This window comes from Vicia villosa, linkage group LG2 (genome assembly GCF_029867415.1).
Source record: "Vicia villosa cultivar HV-30 ecotype Madison, WI linkage group LG2, Vvil1.0, whole genome shotgun sequence".
Lineage (NCBI taxonomy): Eukaryota > Viridiplantae > Streptophyta > Magnoliopsida > Fabales > Fabaceae > Vicia > Vicia villosa.
The window spans coordinates 70,266,089-70,283,932 of record NC_081181.1 but is presented as its reverse complement, the minus strand read 5'-3'; the positions used below and the strand labels follow the sequence as shown (position 1 = coordinate 70,283,932).

At 31.6% G+C, this 17,844-nt stretch overlaps 2 protein-coding genes across 2 annotated transcripts; one reads left to right on the top strand and one right to left on the bottom strand.

The window, feature by feature from the left end:
* Positions 1 to 678: 678 nt before the first annotated feature.
* Positions 679 to 9,153, top strand: LOC131651286 (uncharacterized). The gene is made up of 18 exons (XM_058920958.1): positions 679 to 930; positions 1,009 to 1,282; positions 1,792 to 2,010; positions 3,282 to 3,340; positions 4,989 to 5,126; positions 6,010 to 6,084; positions 6,159 to 6,242; positions 6,333 to 6,394; positions 6,608 to 6,677; positions 6,937 to 7,012; positions 7,113 to 7,243; positions 7,858 to 7,917; positions 8,031 to 8,105; positions 8,185 to 8,289; positions 8,366 to 8,461; positions 8,550 to 8,630; positions 8,709 to 8,810; positions 8,907 to 9,153. Exons 1-18 carry the CDS (start codon positions 889 to 891, stop codon positions 8,973 to 8,975), a joined length of 1,818 nt encoding a protein of 605 aa, XP_058776941.1. The 5' UTR covers positions 679 to 888; the 3' UTR covers positions 8,976 to 9,153.
* A 3,328-nt stretch (positions 9,154 to 12,481) lies between these two features.
* LOC131646263 (UDP-glycosyltransferase 74B1-like) lies at positions 12,482 to 14,947 on the bottom strand. Its single transcript, XM_058916356.1, has 2 exons — positions 14,226 to 14,947; positions 12,482 to 13,373 (listed from the first exon to the last, which is right to left on the bottom strand). The coding sequence occupies exons 1-2, from the start codon at positions 14,877 to 14,879 to the stop codon at positions 12,624 to 12,626; spliced, it is 1,404 nt and encodes a 467-aa protein (XP_058772339.1). The 5' UTR covers positions 14,880 to 14,947; the 3' UTR covers positions 12,482 to 12,623.
* Between the last annotated feature and the right edge of the window lie 2,897 nt (positions 14,948 to 17,844).

Below are 17,844 nucleotides of genomic sequence, written 5' to 3'. Positions count from 1 at the left end.
CTCCTCTTCGAAACTGGATAAGGATGAAAAACAATCATCTCTTATTCAAATTCAAAACTCTTCGTCAAATGCACTATCAACATTGCTTCTGTCGAATCTCAACTTCGAACTTAAAAATTATTTCTAAGTCTTATCCAACATCTCCCTCTCATGCAAATGTGTCTTTGACTAGGACCTTCTAACACACTTCTTGTCGAAAATCCAGAACATCTTCTAACATACTTCCTTTTTACTCATCATATTAAGTTAAACTTGGCGTCAAAACCTTCCAACTAACCTAATGAGAGAGTTTTTTTCAAGGGCTTTTTTTTGCAATGGTTTCTTGTTCTAGCATGAAGAAGAAACTCATGCAAGGTGGTGTTTTATCAATCTTTCCGCTGGACATTACTGAAGATGCATCTCCAAAAATATCATTGAGTTGATATTTAAATCAATTGCTCGAATAACAAAATCCCATAAATGAGTGTATAAAGTATTTCAGAGATGTATCTTCCGAATATATTTTTTAAAATAATGATAAAACTCAAAAAAAAAATTTTTTATGTGATTTTAGATGCGTTCGAAGATGCATCTTCTTTCAAAAGTAGGATATACCCATATAAGGGTGGAAATAATTTTCTTTAATTCTAATTTTAATGGATAGATATTTCATTGATAGTTAGAAATGAGAAATCCAATCTAGTAAAACAGCCCAAATGCTATAGAACACAAGGCAACAAGAACAAAACCAAACCTTTTAGTCGTTCTTCTTTCTTCTCTAGACTAATCTCAACTTTCTCAGTCTCCGTCTTCGGTGAAATTATCCACATACGAAGAATTATATTTTCCACTATTCAATAATCTCTATCTTCAATTAATCCTTCTATGCTTCTTCATTTTTCATAATCCATGGCTTTCACTTCCACGCTCTCTATCTACTCGCAACCGCAAGTAAGTAACTAACCAACTAACCAACCACTTCTCTTTCTTCTTTATCCAAACCCTAACGCGTTCTCTCTCGTCTTACAGCTTCGCCTCCGCCAAAACCGGTCGCAGTATCTGGCCGTAACCGCCGTCCAATTCGTCTGGCTTCCGAATTTAAAGAGGCGGAGAACCTTTGCATTGGGAGTGTCTTCTAGAAGCTTCGTGGTTAGGGCTGACTCTAGTGTTCCTTCTGCACGTGCTTCTCGTTCTCGTAGAGTCTATCGCGAGTCTCAGGCTAATGCGACTCTGTCTGTTGCTACTGTTAAACAGATTGCAACCTCTGTTGCTCCATTTGGTGTCCTCTTAGCAGTCACAATCGGTATTCAATTCATTTTGTAGTTATCTATGTTTCATAATACTATTTTCATGATTATTTGGGAATGAGGATTGGTTCTATAACTTGGTGTAAATAATGCAATTTCTTCAACATTAGTTTAATTTATTAATTTTTTCAAATTACTACCGACGTGTGTGCATCGGTGTTGTGACTAGTGTTCGTGTCTGCGTCCGTGCTTCATAGGTAATTTATAATTGTATCCTGTTTCACATTTGTTTTTGAAATTGCAATAAAAGATAGGATAGGATATGTGTATGATAGGTTAGGATAAATATAATTCATGAATTTCATATGTATAGTTATCATTAGACATTTATGTTAAGAATTTTATAGTTTTGTCGTCGTGTAATTGGTGTAAAAAAACTGATCATCATGGGCATGATAGAAAGCTGTAACAAAAGAAGCTTCTTGTGTAATTGTGTAGTTGATATAAAAAAAGGTCATTGTAGATATGATCATTGTGGTGGTACTAATTTGTTTTCAGCTTACAGTTATCTGGAAGTTGGCAGAGAAGCTTCTTATTCCAACTCCAAAGCAATCAAAGTCTCCGGCTTCTGAAAACCTGTCTGCTTCACAAGGATTGAAATGGTCATTTGCTGCCGGTACAAATTTGTTGTCTCAGCTTGGGATGAAGATTGAAAAGCAATCTCAACAGAAACTTAATGAGTTTGCTCGAGAACTAAGGGCATTTCCATTTATTGATATGTCAGGTATGCTGGCTATTGATATATATGGAAAGGAAATATTTGGTTGCCTGATATGTCTCTCATTTAGTTAGTGTGGTCTCTGTGTAAAATTTTCAAAATAGTGCTGTTCTTCTACCAATCATGGATTGTGCCTCTCAATTTTGTTGTGTTCTTTGTCTTATATACTCCATCTGTTTCAAAATGAGTGTCGTTTAAGGTTTTTGCACGCAGATTAAGAAATGTAATAATAGTGTCATAAAATATTGCACTTAATTAAACTTGTTAATGTATTGGAAGTAGTGTTCAAACTTCAAAGTAATAATTAAAGGATACAATTGAAAAAATAGCAATCATTTCTACATTGAAAAGTGAGAATGAAATTCATTTTGAAACAATTTTTTTTCTCTAAAACGACATTCATTTTGAAACGGAGAGAGTACTTGTTTTTTCTCTCAAAGTTTTTTTGGGGTTTGACTTGATTTTCCTAATGAAATACATTTGGTTGTTTGATATGCTTCTAGTTTAGTAAGTGTGGTTTCTTTGTGTAAAAATTTCAAAATAGTGCTGTTATTGTACCATTCATAGCTTGTGTCTCTCAATTTTGTTGTGTTCTTTGTCTTCTCAACATGTTTTTCTCTTAAAATAACATTGAGGGATTTGAATTGATTTTACAAATGAATTACATTGTTAGAGAGTTATGAGTTAGAAGTTGATTTGATTTTAAAATCTCTGGTTTAAGTGTCTACTTAAAAGTCCATTCAAATTTGGCTGGACTAGATTTGATTATAGTGCTAATTATTTAATTGATGATCTTGCTCTAATTAGCAGTGTTATCAAATTGCCCCGCCATGGCCGCTATGGCACCGCAATGGTAAATATCGGCCGCTATTGCAGGCTTTTCCGCCATTGTCTGCAATAACGGCGCCGCTTTGTGGCCGGTATGGCGGGATTTTGGCTCTCCGCCATGGACCGCCGTCCGCCATCGACAATATTGCTAATTAGTTTAATCATTCTACACTCCGACCACATTCGAAACAAGGACATTAAATGAAGTTGCTAAAAAAAATTAGTTCCATTTATTTTTAGGGTGGTTGTTGTATTAAGATGCAAACATATAAATTGATTCATTAATGAAAGCAAAGAAATTTTGTATTTTAGGTGTTACAGACCTGTCAGATATTTCTTGCTTTATTGCAGTCGACTCTATTGACATGACCCTTTTTAACCTGCGTGTACTGTTGACATAACTGCGTTTATAAAAGAAAATTTAAGTTATCATACATATAATATGGCAGGGCGCAATTTTGGAGATGAGGGTTTATTCTTTCTCGCGGAGAGCTTGGCATTCAACCAGGTAACTACTATCCTTTATTTGTTAGATTGTTGTTGAAAATTAAATTGTGGTGTTACCCACACAAACATATCCCTGAATTATTTAGAGTATTCATTGCTTCAGTTACTTGGAGGAACAAAAGGCTACTTAGTAATTGAATCAATTTTAATACAACGTCTTTCAAAGGCAAAAATAAGTATTTCGTTGGACTCAAGTAACTGACTTTTTTCTCATAGAAGCATAATAGTGGCAGCAAGGATGTAGTTGTATGTTATAATTTGTAACTGTTTCATTATTATCAATCAGCTGGATATATGGCAAATAACAACTTTAATTCAAAATAGCACATTATGCATTGACATGCAGGAAAAAGATATATTTAAGACATGAAAATAGTTCTATTTATTTATTTATTTCTTACTTCGATGTTTTTAAGAAAATTGAGTAACTAAAATTATTAAGTATACCTACTCAACATATTTCTTAATTCAAAAAATTGTAATGGATTTATCAATATAATTGCTGTTGAATATTTCAACATTTTAATTCAAATATCCTTCTATGACTTGCAAGTGTGATTAGCGACTTAGATCTTTAGGGCTTATTTGGTTTGGGAAAATGTTTCTAGTTTGCATTTTTTGTTTTCACTAATAATTACAAAATTGACATCTTGTTTTCTCCAAGTACTTATTATAAAAATTTTGTAATTGAAATTACTATTGTCTTTTATCACGTACAATACAATATATTTTTTTAAATGGAAAACAAAGTGAAATCATTTTTGTAATTACTAGTGAAACACAATGTTCTCTAAACCAAATTCACTCATAGTTAGATGACCTGCAGCTTATACGATGTGGAGGGGTGTAATCGTAATATGAATGTGTTCAAGGATCAGGTGGGCCATGTTTGAAAAAATGTGTTAAACGTTTAGTTATAAATGAGTGACACTGGTACCATTTGAAACTTGTAGCTAACAGTTGAAGAGTTCTGCTTCTTAAAGTACTAATATATGTTTGGTGATGAGTTTGGAACATCATTATCACACCCCAATGCACAATTATCACATCCCAATGCACATTTGATGTGAAAATTAGGAAACCACAATTTGTAGCTTCATGAAAAACGTGATTTTGCAACCTTCTAAACTCAATTTCAACACACACTAAATCATCTTGTTACTGATCTAATCATGTAGTCTCTTAAGGCCGAAGATCAGTTATCTGTTAGAATAGTATATGGTATATGTAGAGCTCCACTTAATGGTACTCCTCTTTTCTTTGTCAAGTCATTATACTGAACAGTCTATGGAAACATCTTCCAAAGAGAAAATTGATTAAAATATTGAATAGACAGATTCCTTTAGAGAAATATATTTCTGCAAGATCAAATGCTATAAATAGTTAAAAACCCTCGTATTGTTTTTTGCTTATCCAGATGTGTAATTGATCAGTTTGTTAAAATATAAGGATTGCATGGAAATTTGTATTGCCATTAATTATGAGTTAAATCTTGCTAACACTAAACCTTGCTTGGTGGAAGCAGGATTTAGGTTTATAATTCTGATCTGCCAGGATGTCATGAAAGTCATGCAATTCATGATGTGTTTTGTTTTAATGTCTGTGCATGCACTAACTATATATTGTAATTTGTAATATATACTATATAGACTGCAGAGGAAGTGAGTTTTGCTGCGAATGGAATAACTGCTGCTGGAATGAAAGCTTTTGATGGTGTTCTTCAATCGAACATTACACTGAAGACTCTCGATCTTTCAGGAAATCCTGTTGGAGATGAAGGAGCTAAGGTTAGTCTTAAGTGTTTGGATTTCTTACATCTCTTAATTTGGGATTTGGGTTAGTTATTATTACCGTATCTTCCCAGTATTTCTCTTCTCTTAACAAATTTGAATGCTTCCTTACCAGTATTTCTCTCAATTTCTCTAATCGAGTTCCCTCAACTAACTACCCAAAGTACTTGTAAATAATCCTAAACACATTGACTATCCTTTATTCTACACTTTTGTAGTAATAGAGATGGAGGACAAAATGAGACTAATCTTGTGTGGCAATATGTTTTATGTCAAGCTCTTTTTACTTGCAATCAAACGTATCCAAAAGAATGTCTCGAGTTATTTTATTGGAGCTTGATTCTTAATGGACAAACCAATTTAAATTAATAGCTTTTTGGAAATTCCTCCCTCATCAATTAAACCTACTATGTATTTGCTAAGGCTAGTTAATTTAATGATTCATCCAAGTGCAGGCGAGTAATATGGTTTTTAAAGTTGATATTCTAAGATTTATTTGCGACTGTTTGAGCCTGTGTGATAATCTGCAATCCTTCAATAATACATAGGATGACAAGACAACAACAAGAATAGACAGGAGTGGCTATGATGCCATGTTTTTTTAATTGAGACTGTACTTGGTAGAATATTCCCATTACTCTTTATATGCTTGTGAGCATCTTGGACTAAAGATCAAGAAACTTATTGTTTACTTAATTAACCATGACAATTTGATAACTCTTAGAGCTATGTTTGACTGATAGAGAACATTATCATCTAGCTTTTGTGATGACCTTCCTCTTCTCTCTCAAACAAATAACAGAAAGTAATAGCTGGCAAGTATAGCTGATCATTGTCTAACACCTGTGGTTTAATATTGTATTCACCTTTTTGTTCACAGTGCCTATGTGACATACTGATGGGTAACTCTACCATTGAGAAGCTCCAGCTAAACAGTGCTGACTTGGGGGATGAGGTTAGCTTGGTATTAGGTATTATTCATAGAGTGCTTCCGACATTGCACTGAGAATTGCTCGCTGTGTTATGCAGGGTGCAAAGGCTATTGCAGAAATGCTGAAGAAAAATTCAAGTTTGCGGGTGCTTGAACTTAACAACAACTTGATCGAATATTCTGTATGCGTTTTGCCCAAGCTTTCAATTTTGTAGACGCTCTCAAGTATTCAATTTTTTTAAAAAAAGTTTGTTTCTTGGAATTGGAGGTAGGGATTTACAAGCCTGGCTGGAGCACTTCTTGAGAGTAACAGCATAAGAAACATACATCTCAAGTAAGCAAAAACTGTAACATTATGTCTTCTCCCAGAACTTTTCTTCCCCTAATCTTCCTTGTTTGAAATTGAGGAAATTAACAGTCGAATTATTGCTTTCATGCTTTTGATATTATAATTTTTACTTGAATTGTTTCATGAATAAAATTTTAGCAGTCCATTACTTATTAATTTTCTTCTTTATGAATTCTTCTGACATTTTTTCTACTCCAGTGGCAATTATGGTGGTGCATTGGGGGCTAATGGATTTGCTAAAGCACTTGAGGGAAACAAGTCCCTAAGGGTACGATTCTTAATTTATTTTATTTCCAATGAAATGGGCAACCTTATATTCTTCCCAAGTTTTAGTTATAACTTCTGGAATAAATCGAAATTTCTGAACCAATATCGATTTTTCCAAATCTTACCTGACAAAAATTGGGTGCCAATCCTTCAATGTATATTCTCCTATCACAATGAGAAAATGTTTTGGAATCCAGTTGAAGTATATCTTGCTAAGTGCTTCCTTAAACAAGCACGCTTTACTTTGAATATATCCGCAGGAACTACATTTGCATGGAAATTCTATTGGTGATGAAGGAATTCGTTCGTTGATGACAGGATTAGCCTCGCATAAGGGTAAACTTGTACTATTTTCTGATATTGACCATGTCATTTATTCATCAATAATGCCACTTTTATATTTAGAAATATCTGACGAGCAGTATATGTTTTCAAGGGAAACTTTCACTTCTAGACATTGGCAACAACTCATTAACAGCTAAAGGTGCATTCTATGTTGCTGGGTATATTAAAAAGATCAAAAGCCTGTTATGGTTGAACATCTACATGAATGACATCGGTGACGAGGTACTCTTCTCGCAGTCACTCCTTATTTCACATACTTGGTGTAACATTAATACATTTCTTGTCAAAATGTGTTAGAAACTTTCCTACCAGAATGTCATTACAAAGTGTGAAAGTTCATGCAATAAATAGGACTCCTAAGATGTATAAGTATTATACTGACAGGATATTTTAGATTCCTGACTTTTTTTCATAACTGTTGTCCAATATATGTTGCCTTCTATACTGTCAAAAACTGCAAGTGCATATAAACCAGTTTTGTGTATCTTCAATAAGAAACTTAGACAATAAATTAGTGTGTATAAAATAAACTTTATCGGGAGAAAACTGAATAGATGGTGGCTGTAGGTGTGTATTCATGAGAGACCCGTTTTCCCTTTATATTCACAATCTTAATAGCAACTTACAATAGAAGTAATATATATATATATATATATATATATATATATATATATATATATATATATATATATATATATATATATATATATATATATATATATATATATATATATATATATATATGTATATATATATATATATATAAAATCTATATCTTTATTGTTAAAAGGACAATATGATTGCTGATTATGCTAAAGATTTTGTAAAATTGTCAGGGTGCAGAAAAAATTGCAGACGCTTTAAAGGAAAATCGGTCAATAACAACATTAGATCTGGTAAAAAGAGCTCGTTTCTGTTTAGTTTTTCTATTCCGTCACATGCTTTGGCATTTCCCCTACAAGAATGGAAAGAGTTATATGGGGTATGACTAAACTGATTAGTAGTACAGGGGGGAAATAATATTCATGCTGTTGGAGTTGGTGCTGTTGCTAAAGTTTTGAAAGATAATTCCATTATCACCACTGTAAGCCCAAAATATTACTTTCTAGTTTGTATCTATTTGTCTTTCTTACACTGACACAGGTTTTATCTCTCCTTGTTAGTTAGAACTTAGTTATAATCCCATTGGACCAGATGGAGCCAAAGCCTTAGGCGAAGTTATCAAGTTCCATGGAAACGTAAAAACCCTTAAACTTGGTTGGTGCCAGGTAAATGTTCTCCATGTGTCTCCTGTAAATTGCTTGAGATACATAACTTCTATACGTAACCCAAATACCTATACAGATAGGAGCAAAAGGGGCGGAGTTTATTGCAGATGCTTTAAAATATAATACGACAATATCAGTTCTGGACTTGCGGGCAAATGGACTAAGAGATGAAGTTTGTTTTTCAGTACCTTGAATCATTTTTCCAACTGATCCTCTTTTCAATCTTCATCAATCAATGTTTTATTTAAAAACTATTGCAGGGTGCATTGTGCCTGGCTCGGAGCTTGAAAGTTGTTAATGAAGCTCTGACTTCACTAGATTTAGGATTTAATGAAATAAGGGTATGAAATTATCTGTCTCTTCCATTCACAGGGAATTTTGCATAATAGTCTCTAAGCACGTCTTTATCAAACTCACAGGATGATGGAGCTTTTGCTATCGCTCAAGCACTCAAGTCTAATGAAGATGTGGCTGTTACATCTCTAAACATTGGCAGTAACTTCCTTACCAAATTTGGCCAGGTACTATTTTTTGCCTTTCCTTTTCCATAGGCTCACTTTTCACTTTACCTTTCTTTTTATGTTATTATATTTTCATGGATCTGATTATAATTACAGAGTGCCTTAGCCGATGCAAAAGACCATGTGTTTGAGATGACTGAAAAGGAAATCGCCATTTTTTTCTAAAAGACGCAATCCGTAGTATATATTATTGTCATATTCTGCGGCAAGGTTTGTAGTTTTTTTGCATATTAGCTGCCGGCAAATTCTGCCTAGAGTTTGTACACGCCAATTTTGAGTTTTCACCATTCATTCGTTGAGTAAAATATAATTTTTTTTTGTATTAATGCATTATATCCTTCAATTTTTGGTTGTTTGTTGCACATTCTTCTGATTCCTTTAATAAAATAGTTGAAGTGGTTAGAAAAGTTGTTCTAGAGGTTGATTTCCAAAATGATGATGCATATATTAAATGAATACAAGAATATCTTAAGAGAAACAATACTATATAAGCTAGTAAAAAAGATAATATTTATGATATTCTAACATAAACTATTGTTTCAATAAAGTATTTTGTACAATTGGGCTCCATGCAAATAAGCAAACAATATTAGTGAGAAATGGATATTTCATATTTGACGACTTTAGTGTATTAAAAGGATAACTTTAGTGTATTAAAAAGACAACGCAATTAAAATATTTGTCTCACATTTCTAAAAATTTGAGGGAGATGTATTTTTGGATACACCTTAAACTTAATTGAAATTGAAGATGTCTGGTTGGGAGATGTATTTTGGATACACCTTAAAGTAAATTGGTTGGGAGATGTATTTTGGATACACCTTAAAGTAACTTGAAGATGTCTTGTTGGGTGATGTATTTTGGATACACCTAGTAAATTGAAGATGTCTTGTTGGGAGATGTATTTTTTGGATACACCTAAAAGTAAATTGAAGATGTCTCTAAAATACTTCCTGAAGTCATTTAAAGGTTTATTTGAGAAATATTTTGGAGATGCATTTTTGAAAATTCCCTTGAATGCTTTTAAGGCAGCAACCTTGCCTCTACATTAACATTTTTTTAGACCAATTTATATTTTTGGTCATTTTATGGCATAAATTAAAAAAATGAAAACAATAATTAGATTCAAACACTGCTACACATACATTAAAAAAAAGTTACACATTAATTAAAATAAAATCTAAATATGCTGATAATTAATTAAAATAAAATCTAAATATGCTGATAATACAATACTTGTTTCGAAACTAAAAAAAATACAACCAAACATAAGACACCCCATCTTTCTCAGCATGTACTGTAAGACATTTTGCGCCTCAACAATAATGCCTTCTATAAAAAGTCATGTTTCTATGCCTGATCTCCCTATATCCACAATACGCCGACAAACTGTCGACACATCATGTGTGGTCATCCTTAGCCTCAAGTACCTCCTGACTAGAGGGTCTATGTGGCCTTTCAAAAGCTTCTGGTGTCATTGATAAGGTGTGACATCCTATAGAATCATGTAATGTAGTCGTCTACATAATTCTAATGTACATGAGCTGGCACCCAACGATACTCCACTAGAACTAAATTACTCTTGAGAACCTCAAGTATCGCATCAAGATCTCTTGCAGCAGATGATGGGAGGAGAAGATTATGAGGGGTGTCTTGGAATACTAGTGACCAAGTAATTAACACTTGACATCAAGTTTATAGTTAATTAAACTCTTCAGGAACACTAGTGATAGTGTAAGAAAATCTAAATATGCAAGCATCATGAGAGCCTCAAATATGTTATTTATAGTAATATATTTGATATTTTGCTTATGTCGTAGGAATGTTGAGTATGTTTATCAAAATTTTCCTAATGTCCCTTAGAAGTAAATCGATGTTGAATGAAATATATTATTAGATGATTCCAAAGCAATTAGTGGTTACATATTCAAAGTAGATTAAGAAGTAGTCTCTTGAAAGTCTAAGATAAAAAATTATTCTTGCTTATTCCACAACAGAATCCGAAACAATAACACTTGCAACTGCTACTAAAGAAACAAATTGGTTGAGATGCTTTCTAGGAGAAATTCTTCCATGAAAAAAAATCAATGCCACTTGTTTTAATCCACTATGATAGTACCATATTTATTGTAAAATTTGAGAACTGTTACTACAAAAGAAAGAGGCAAAAAATTTGTCGTAAGACGACATTGTTTTAGAGGTTCTCTCTAAGAGAGTTGTTAGAGTGGATTAAGTTTGCATTGATGCAAACTTAGTTTGCCCTTTGACTAAAATGATTAGCTAAAGAGAAATTTCAAAATACATCCAAAAGGATGAAACTTGCAACTATATTAATGAGTATTTCATAATGGTAATTCAACTTATAAGACTAAAGATCTCAAAAATTAGGTCTAATGAATAATAATAAATTATGAAATGGTATGTTTATAAAGATCTCAAAAATTAGGTCTAATGAATAATAATAAATTATGAAATGGTATGATATAAACATGTTATTATATAATAGATAAGTACAATTCTTGAAGTGATTAGAGGTTGAGGTGATAGAAACTCGTAATGAGATCTATATATACACAATATGAGTGGAGTGTCTAACTCATGGAGTACTCTTGAGTCTTGATAGACTCACTTTTATGAATGTATCAACAAGATCTCTTTCTATGAAATTTCAAGCATAGATTCCAAGAGAGTACATTAAATTGGGATAGGTGTGCATCAATATTATATTATAGCACAGTTTTTTTTGAGAATATACCTTAAGAAAAAGTTATTTGCTGTTCTGATATCAAAGATAGAGTTCAAGACCATAATAACTCTTGTTTAATCTAAATCCTGGTGAAAATGTGCTACTTTTAGAAACATCTTACGTTACTTTTGAAATTCTTTTTTAAATTTAAGTGAAAGATTGTTGAAACATCGGTTAAGCATATATGTGTTAATGTACAAATGTGGATAGCAAAGTCGTCTTTGGGTGTGTACAATATAATACTTTTTGCATCACAAGCTTCAATTTCATAAATAAAAATTTAAATTTGAAATTAACATGTGATCCTATCTGAACAATTAGTGATGAGTCAACGTACACATATGAACATTGATCAATCAATTTTAATTGAGCCTCCACTCCCAAAATTCTTTCCTACCATTTTTTATGACCGTTCTTAATGATTAAATGATCTTGATCTTAGTTGTTCATTCATGGGTTTAAGCTGGATTTTTAGTATAAACAGATAGTTTCACTCACTTCTCAAAACACCAAATTTTCTCTTCTTTTTATTCTTTAGTTTTCAAAGATCTTCTTTCCATTTCTACTCATTAAAACGAATATTAGTCGCTTTCATGATAATAATTTTTTTGTCAAAGAAATTATTACGAGTGGTGTTAGTAGCATATTTGCGGGTGTATTCTAGAACAGTACCTACAATGCATTAGGATATTGTACAATATAACTTAGTTGTTTTATCCAAAGACTACTTGATTGTTTGCTTGAATAATCTCTTTGATAACATAAATTGTTTTTCTAAATTTTCTCAACAGAAAACAATAACACTATTAAACTAAAAAATGCAAAATGTTTTTCAAATTCCAACACTTTAGGTTATTGGCAATATCTAATTTCAGTTTCGCCACAAACATGAAAAAATTGTACCAAGTCTAACAAGATTCAAAAGGAGAAATAAAACCATACAATCACATAAATCAATCTAAACAAATTCACATTATTCATTGATAACAACAACCCCTCTAGCAACCATACAATCATATAAATCAATCTAAACAAATTCACATTATTAATTGATGACAACAACCCCTCTAGTAACCACTCAAATTACCATTCCTATCTTTCTTCATCAATTGATCCACAAAATCATTAATATTCTTATCAGAACTACCCCCTTCACTAACAGCCTCCCTAGCCAACTTCTTCCATTCCCTCACATTCCTTCTAATAATTTCACTTTTCTCACCTTCCATCACAACCTTCATACCCTCAACAAATTCACCTCTCTTCACAACACCATTCTCATCTTCCTTTGGCCTCACACCAACTTCCCAAATCTCCTCCAAGAACTTTGCATCAGGTAATTGATCAGCCCATTGTGGCAAACACACAACAGGAACACCAAGACTCAAACTCTCAAGAGTTGAATTCCAACCACAATGTGTCACAAAACAACCAACAGCATCATGTGCCAATAACTCTAGTTGGTTACACCATGTTACAATTATACCATTTTCTTTTATCAATTCTTTAAACCCTTTTGGTAATTTTTCTTGCTCTGATTCTCTTAAAACCCATAGGAAATTTACCTCACTTTGTTCTAACCCACAAGCTATTTCTTCCATTTGTTCTAATGTTAAAGAAACCATGCTTCCAAAAGAGACATATGCTACTGATTTTGATGGTTTTGTTTCTAACCAATTGATGCAATCTTCACTTAATGGCTTCCATAAACTTGCTCCATAACCTTTGTCTCCTTTGATTCTACCATCTAAGTAATAAGAAGGAACCATTGGACCAATTAACTTTGCAGGAAATAGCTCAGTTAGCCCTTTCACCACCTTCAAAAAAAATAAAAAATTCCAATCATCAAAAATGAATTACTAAAACCAAAAATAATGTAATTTTAACTACATACACCGAGATATAAAAAAACAATAAAAACTTGATGTCACGTCTTACGTAAATATGAACAATTGGTTTCAATTGCCGACACAATAATATAAAACAAAAAAACGTGATCTTATAATGGCCCAAATAATTAACTTTTTGTTACTCATATTTTTCTTTTGGTACAAAATAAAAAAAATTCAAATGGTCTCTATAAATTTATTTTTTAATTTTTAAGTGAGATTTCATATTTTCGAAACAATGTCCGTTCTTTAAATATGGAGTGACATGTCGTAAATTCGAATGAATGTCCACTGTAATGTCTCTATCAACTATCAAATGTACGGAATTAAATGATTAATAAATATTTCTTTCGTAGTGTCTCATTTGTATTTTTTTTATGTTTTAAAATAAATATTTTTTAGAAATTAATATAAGAGAAATGCTAGCAACATTCTCTTTTAAACAGTTTATCTAACACTCACTTTTTTATTCGTTGAAACATGTATGCGCCCTACCACTTCATGTGGGATCCATTTCCAAAGTGGTCCCCACACATATTTCAACCAATAAAAAAATATGTGTTAGAGAAAGTGTTGTTAGCACTCTTCATTAATATAATGTTTATTATTTTTTTCATTTATTTATTAACTTTTTAACGGTTTTCAACTATTCCACCATCTATAAAAAATAAAAATATTTTAATAAATAATATTAATTTTATTATTAAAATTAAAATATCTAATATTTTTTTAACTCGAATAGAAGGAGAGGAATAGTTAAATTGTAATGAGAGTTTTTACCTCTCCTTCTAAGGCTTGAAAGGTGTTAACAAACGTCCAATCAGCAAGATTGAGATTAGAGAATTGACTCAACTTCATAGCCATATAAGCAGGGTAACTTTCCGGAAACCTTATAAAACTCGGAAGATCTCTACACTCCAAAGGAGGAAGACCAGGAACAATCAAAGGCAAATCATCTACCGGAACATCAATCAAACCACGATGTATACGACAGAAAATGTTACAAACAGCAGCCGAATTAGTGAAAAAAGCCGCACCATAAATCCCATGTTTCTTAGCAACATCAAGTGCCCAGGGCAGAAAAGAATCATACACAATGCACGTGATCGGTGTTGAAGTTTTTTGGTGTTTTTGAACGATGTTTGAGAGTGTTTTAGAACCGTTGGATTTGAATGAAGTGAGAAAGAGTTGAACATCGTTGGCTTGTGCGAAACCGGATTGGTCGAAACCGTCGGAGATTGGTTCGACGGCGATGTTTGGTGCGGTTATGGATTTGACGGTGTAGTGAGTTGTTGCGAATGTGGTTTTGATGTTTTTGGAGACTAATCGCTTAGCGAATTGGATTAGTGGACTTATGTGACCTTGTGCTGGGTATGGAATCACTAAGACATGAACATTGTTGTGAACATTGTTGTTCTGACTCTGTACAACCATGTTTGTTTTGTTTCTCTGTTTTTTCCTTCTTTCTCTGTGTTATTTGTTTGTGTGTAATGAGTTGGTAACATGTGTTGTTTATATAGTAGTAATATGAAAGAGCATCATCATATTGCATGTGGTTTATTATACAAACAAACAAATGGTCAACATCAAACTTGATCCTAGTTTGCGTATTTGTTTTCGCTTTATCAAACTCACCATTTGTCAACTTAACCGCAATTTAAATATGTAAGCTCTTCTATAAAATTATTGAAAAATGATGTCACTAAAGTTACGGCAATTTGTCAACTTAACCGAAATTTATATACAAGTATATCTATTTTAAAATAATATGCACGTTAAAGTTTAGCTTATACTCCATCTTTCTCCCATATAAATGATAGTACGTGATGTAAATGTGTGGATTCGAATCTTCAAGATAAGTTTTGGTCACTACATTATTTGATAAAGAAAAATGTATTGTTTTGATTTCTCTTAAATTCTTAGAGAGAAATTAGATGATAAATAATGTTAAAATTGAATCGCTCATTAAACAAGTAAAAATATTGAATCAATAATTTACGGATCAAATCCATAATAAAATTAGATTAAGTCGAATAATTCGATCGAATAAGTTGATCTTTATAACAAATATATATATATATATATATATATATATATATATATATATATATATATATATATATATATATATATATATATATATATATATTTGTAAATCTGATCGAATCAGATGACTCGTTCATTAAAATGTATCACGCTTATAAAATTTCATAAATTGGTTCTTTAAATTCAAACTTTAAAAATAGTTGGCATACACAATAAAATAATACAAAATATAAATTCAAATAAATTTTGAACAAAATTTAATTATAACATAAATTAAATAACAAAATAACAAAATAACTTGTATAATAAATTAAACTAAATTTTAAGGAGGGAAATTATTCTAAACAAATTTTTAACAAAATTTATTTATTATTTTATTTTTTAAAAATTTGTTATCAAAACAACGCCGTTTTATCTAAGAAAAAATAAGCATTTAATAAGTCATATTTAAAACTCGTCGATTCTCTAACTTTTATCGATTTTGATTCGGTTTTTACCAATTCATGCCGTTTCAATAGCTTGCATGGTCCAACAATCAAATTAGACCAATAACTCTTTTAATTCTCGATTCAACCGACCAATTCAGTCTAATTTTTAAAATACTATTACTCCGCCGTCTCATATTAAGTGTCTTGTTTGAGTTCTGTGCGGTTTTTAAAAAAATAGTTAAATGTGTTGGTTTTAATGATAAAATTAATGTCATTTACTAAATACCTTTATTTATTATATAGAGTAGATTAGTTGAAAAACGTAAAAGTTAATAAATAAGAATATAATAATAAAAAAATAATAAATATTAAATTTGTATTCTAAACAAACACTTATTTTGATATATAAACATTTATTTTGAGATAAAAAAAAAAGTGCAAATAAAATATTTATTATCAGACAGAAAATAATAATCATATTAGACTTGTGGATTGTCACGTGTTACTTCAATTAGAATTGTTAATTTACATCTACTTGTAAAATTAAAAATAAAAATAAATTAGATTTTGTGTATTTCAACTTAATAAGAAAAGGATTTTGAAAAATGTTTTTAGCGTGTTCAAATTGCCAAATTAAGATTTATGAAAATAAGTTGTCAAATCAAAGTTTAGGTGTATTAATAGTTTAAGGAAAAGGACGGAAAATGATTTAAGATTGAATTGATGGTGTAAGCAATGAGGTAATTGGTGACGAGATAATAGGTGACGACATATTAGTGGCGTCATAATTAGGTATGTGTCATTGCATGTGTGATATTTCGGCCATGTGGTCATCATGACTCTGGATTGGGACCATTGGGTGAGATGGTAGAAAAAACATGTATATATCCTCTTTTACTTCGTTCTCATAATAAGGATCTTATTTGTACTTTTTCTATGTCTTAAAATAAATGTATTTTTAAAATATTAATACGACATTTACTATATCTCTAATTATTAACTTTTACGCCATCCAACTATTATAATACCTATAGTAAAAAAGAGTATTTTAGTGAATGATATTAATTTTATCATTAAAACCAATACGTCTAATCATTTTCTTAAGAACCACACAAAATTCAAATAAGACACTTATTATGAGACGGAAAGAGTATCTTTTAAGAAACTTTTATTTCGTAATACCTACAAGTGGCTTTATATCTTTATATGTAAAACTTTCAAATCAAAATACCATCATATAAATAGGTTCTTTCACAATTTTATTTTTTATCCAACTGAAAAAAAGCGCTATGAAAACTCATAAAAAATCTCAAATCATAATACTTTTTTCTACTCATCTAGTTAACATTTGTTTCATATCGAAACATTTTTCCCAAGTCTTCTGGTTCACGTCAACTCATACCTGAATGCTTTCTCAAACTCTTTTGGGTTACAAGATCTCATACCAGAACAACTCAAGTGTTTCGGTTCACATAAGCTCATACTGGAACATTTTTTGCAAGTTTTCCGGTTTATGCGTAACTAAACTGAAACACTTTTTACAAGACTTCTACTTCCGTTTCCCAAAGAAATCGAAACACTTTCCAAAAGTGTTATGTTTTTTTTTAATTTCTTTAGTTTTCTTATGTTTTTGTTTTTTTTTTTTATAAATTTGACAGTGTCGCGTAGACGGGGATTATATTGGAGAATTTCACGCCGCACTTTGGGACGACGCGGCGATGTAGAGGATGTTGGTCTCTCGGCACCTGTTCCACAATCACCTGCTAGATTTCTGAGAGGGCCTTCTGATACATCCGTTCTTGTGAGGTACGAGCATCATATTGCTCGACGTCTATGCTTTGCCGAGGTAATTAAAATAAATTTATTCTATATCGATTATTTTTTTATGTTTAAGGATGTGTTGGCTGGAATTTTCTACAAAGACT

What these genes read in the sequence shown, in the direction of transcription:
- LOC131651286 (XM_058920958.1), top strand. Translation starts at nt 889, where the DNA reads ATGGCTTTCACTTCCACGCTCTCTATCTACTCGCAACCGCAA. An exon ending in CAAATGGACTAAGAGATGAA is followed by an intron (nt 8,462 to 8,549) that starts GTTTGTTTTTCA and finishes AAACTATTGCAG; the next exon opens with GGTGCATTGTGCCTGGCTCG. An exon ending in TCCTTACCAAATTTGGCCAG is followed by an intron (nt 8,811 to 8,906) that starts GTACTATTTTTT and finishes TTATAATTACAG; the next exon opens with AGTGCCTTAGCCGATGCAAA.
- LOC131646263 (XM_058916356.1), bottom strand. Translation starts at nt 14,879, where the DNA reads ATGGTTGTACAGAGTCAGAACAACAATGTTCACAACAATGTTCATGTC. An exon ending in TTCAAGCCTTAGAAGGAGAG is followed by an intron (nt 13,374 to 14,225) that starts GTAAAAACTCTC and finishes TTTTTTTTGAAG; the next exon opens with GTGGTGAAAGGGCTAACTGA.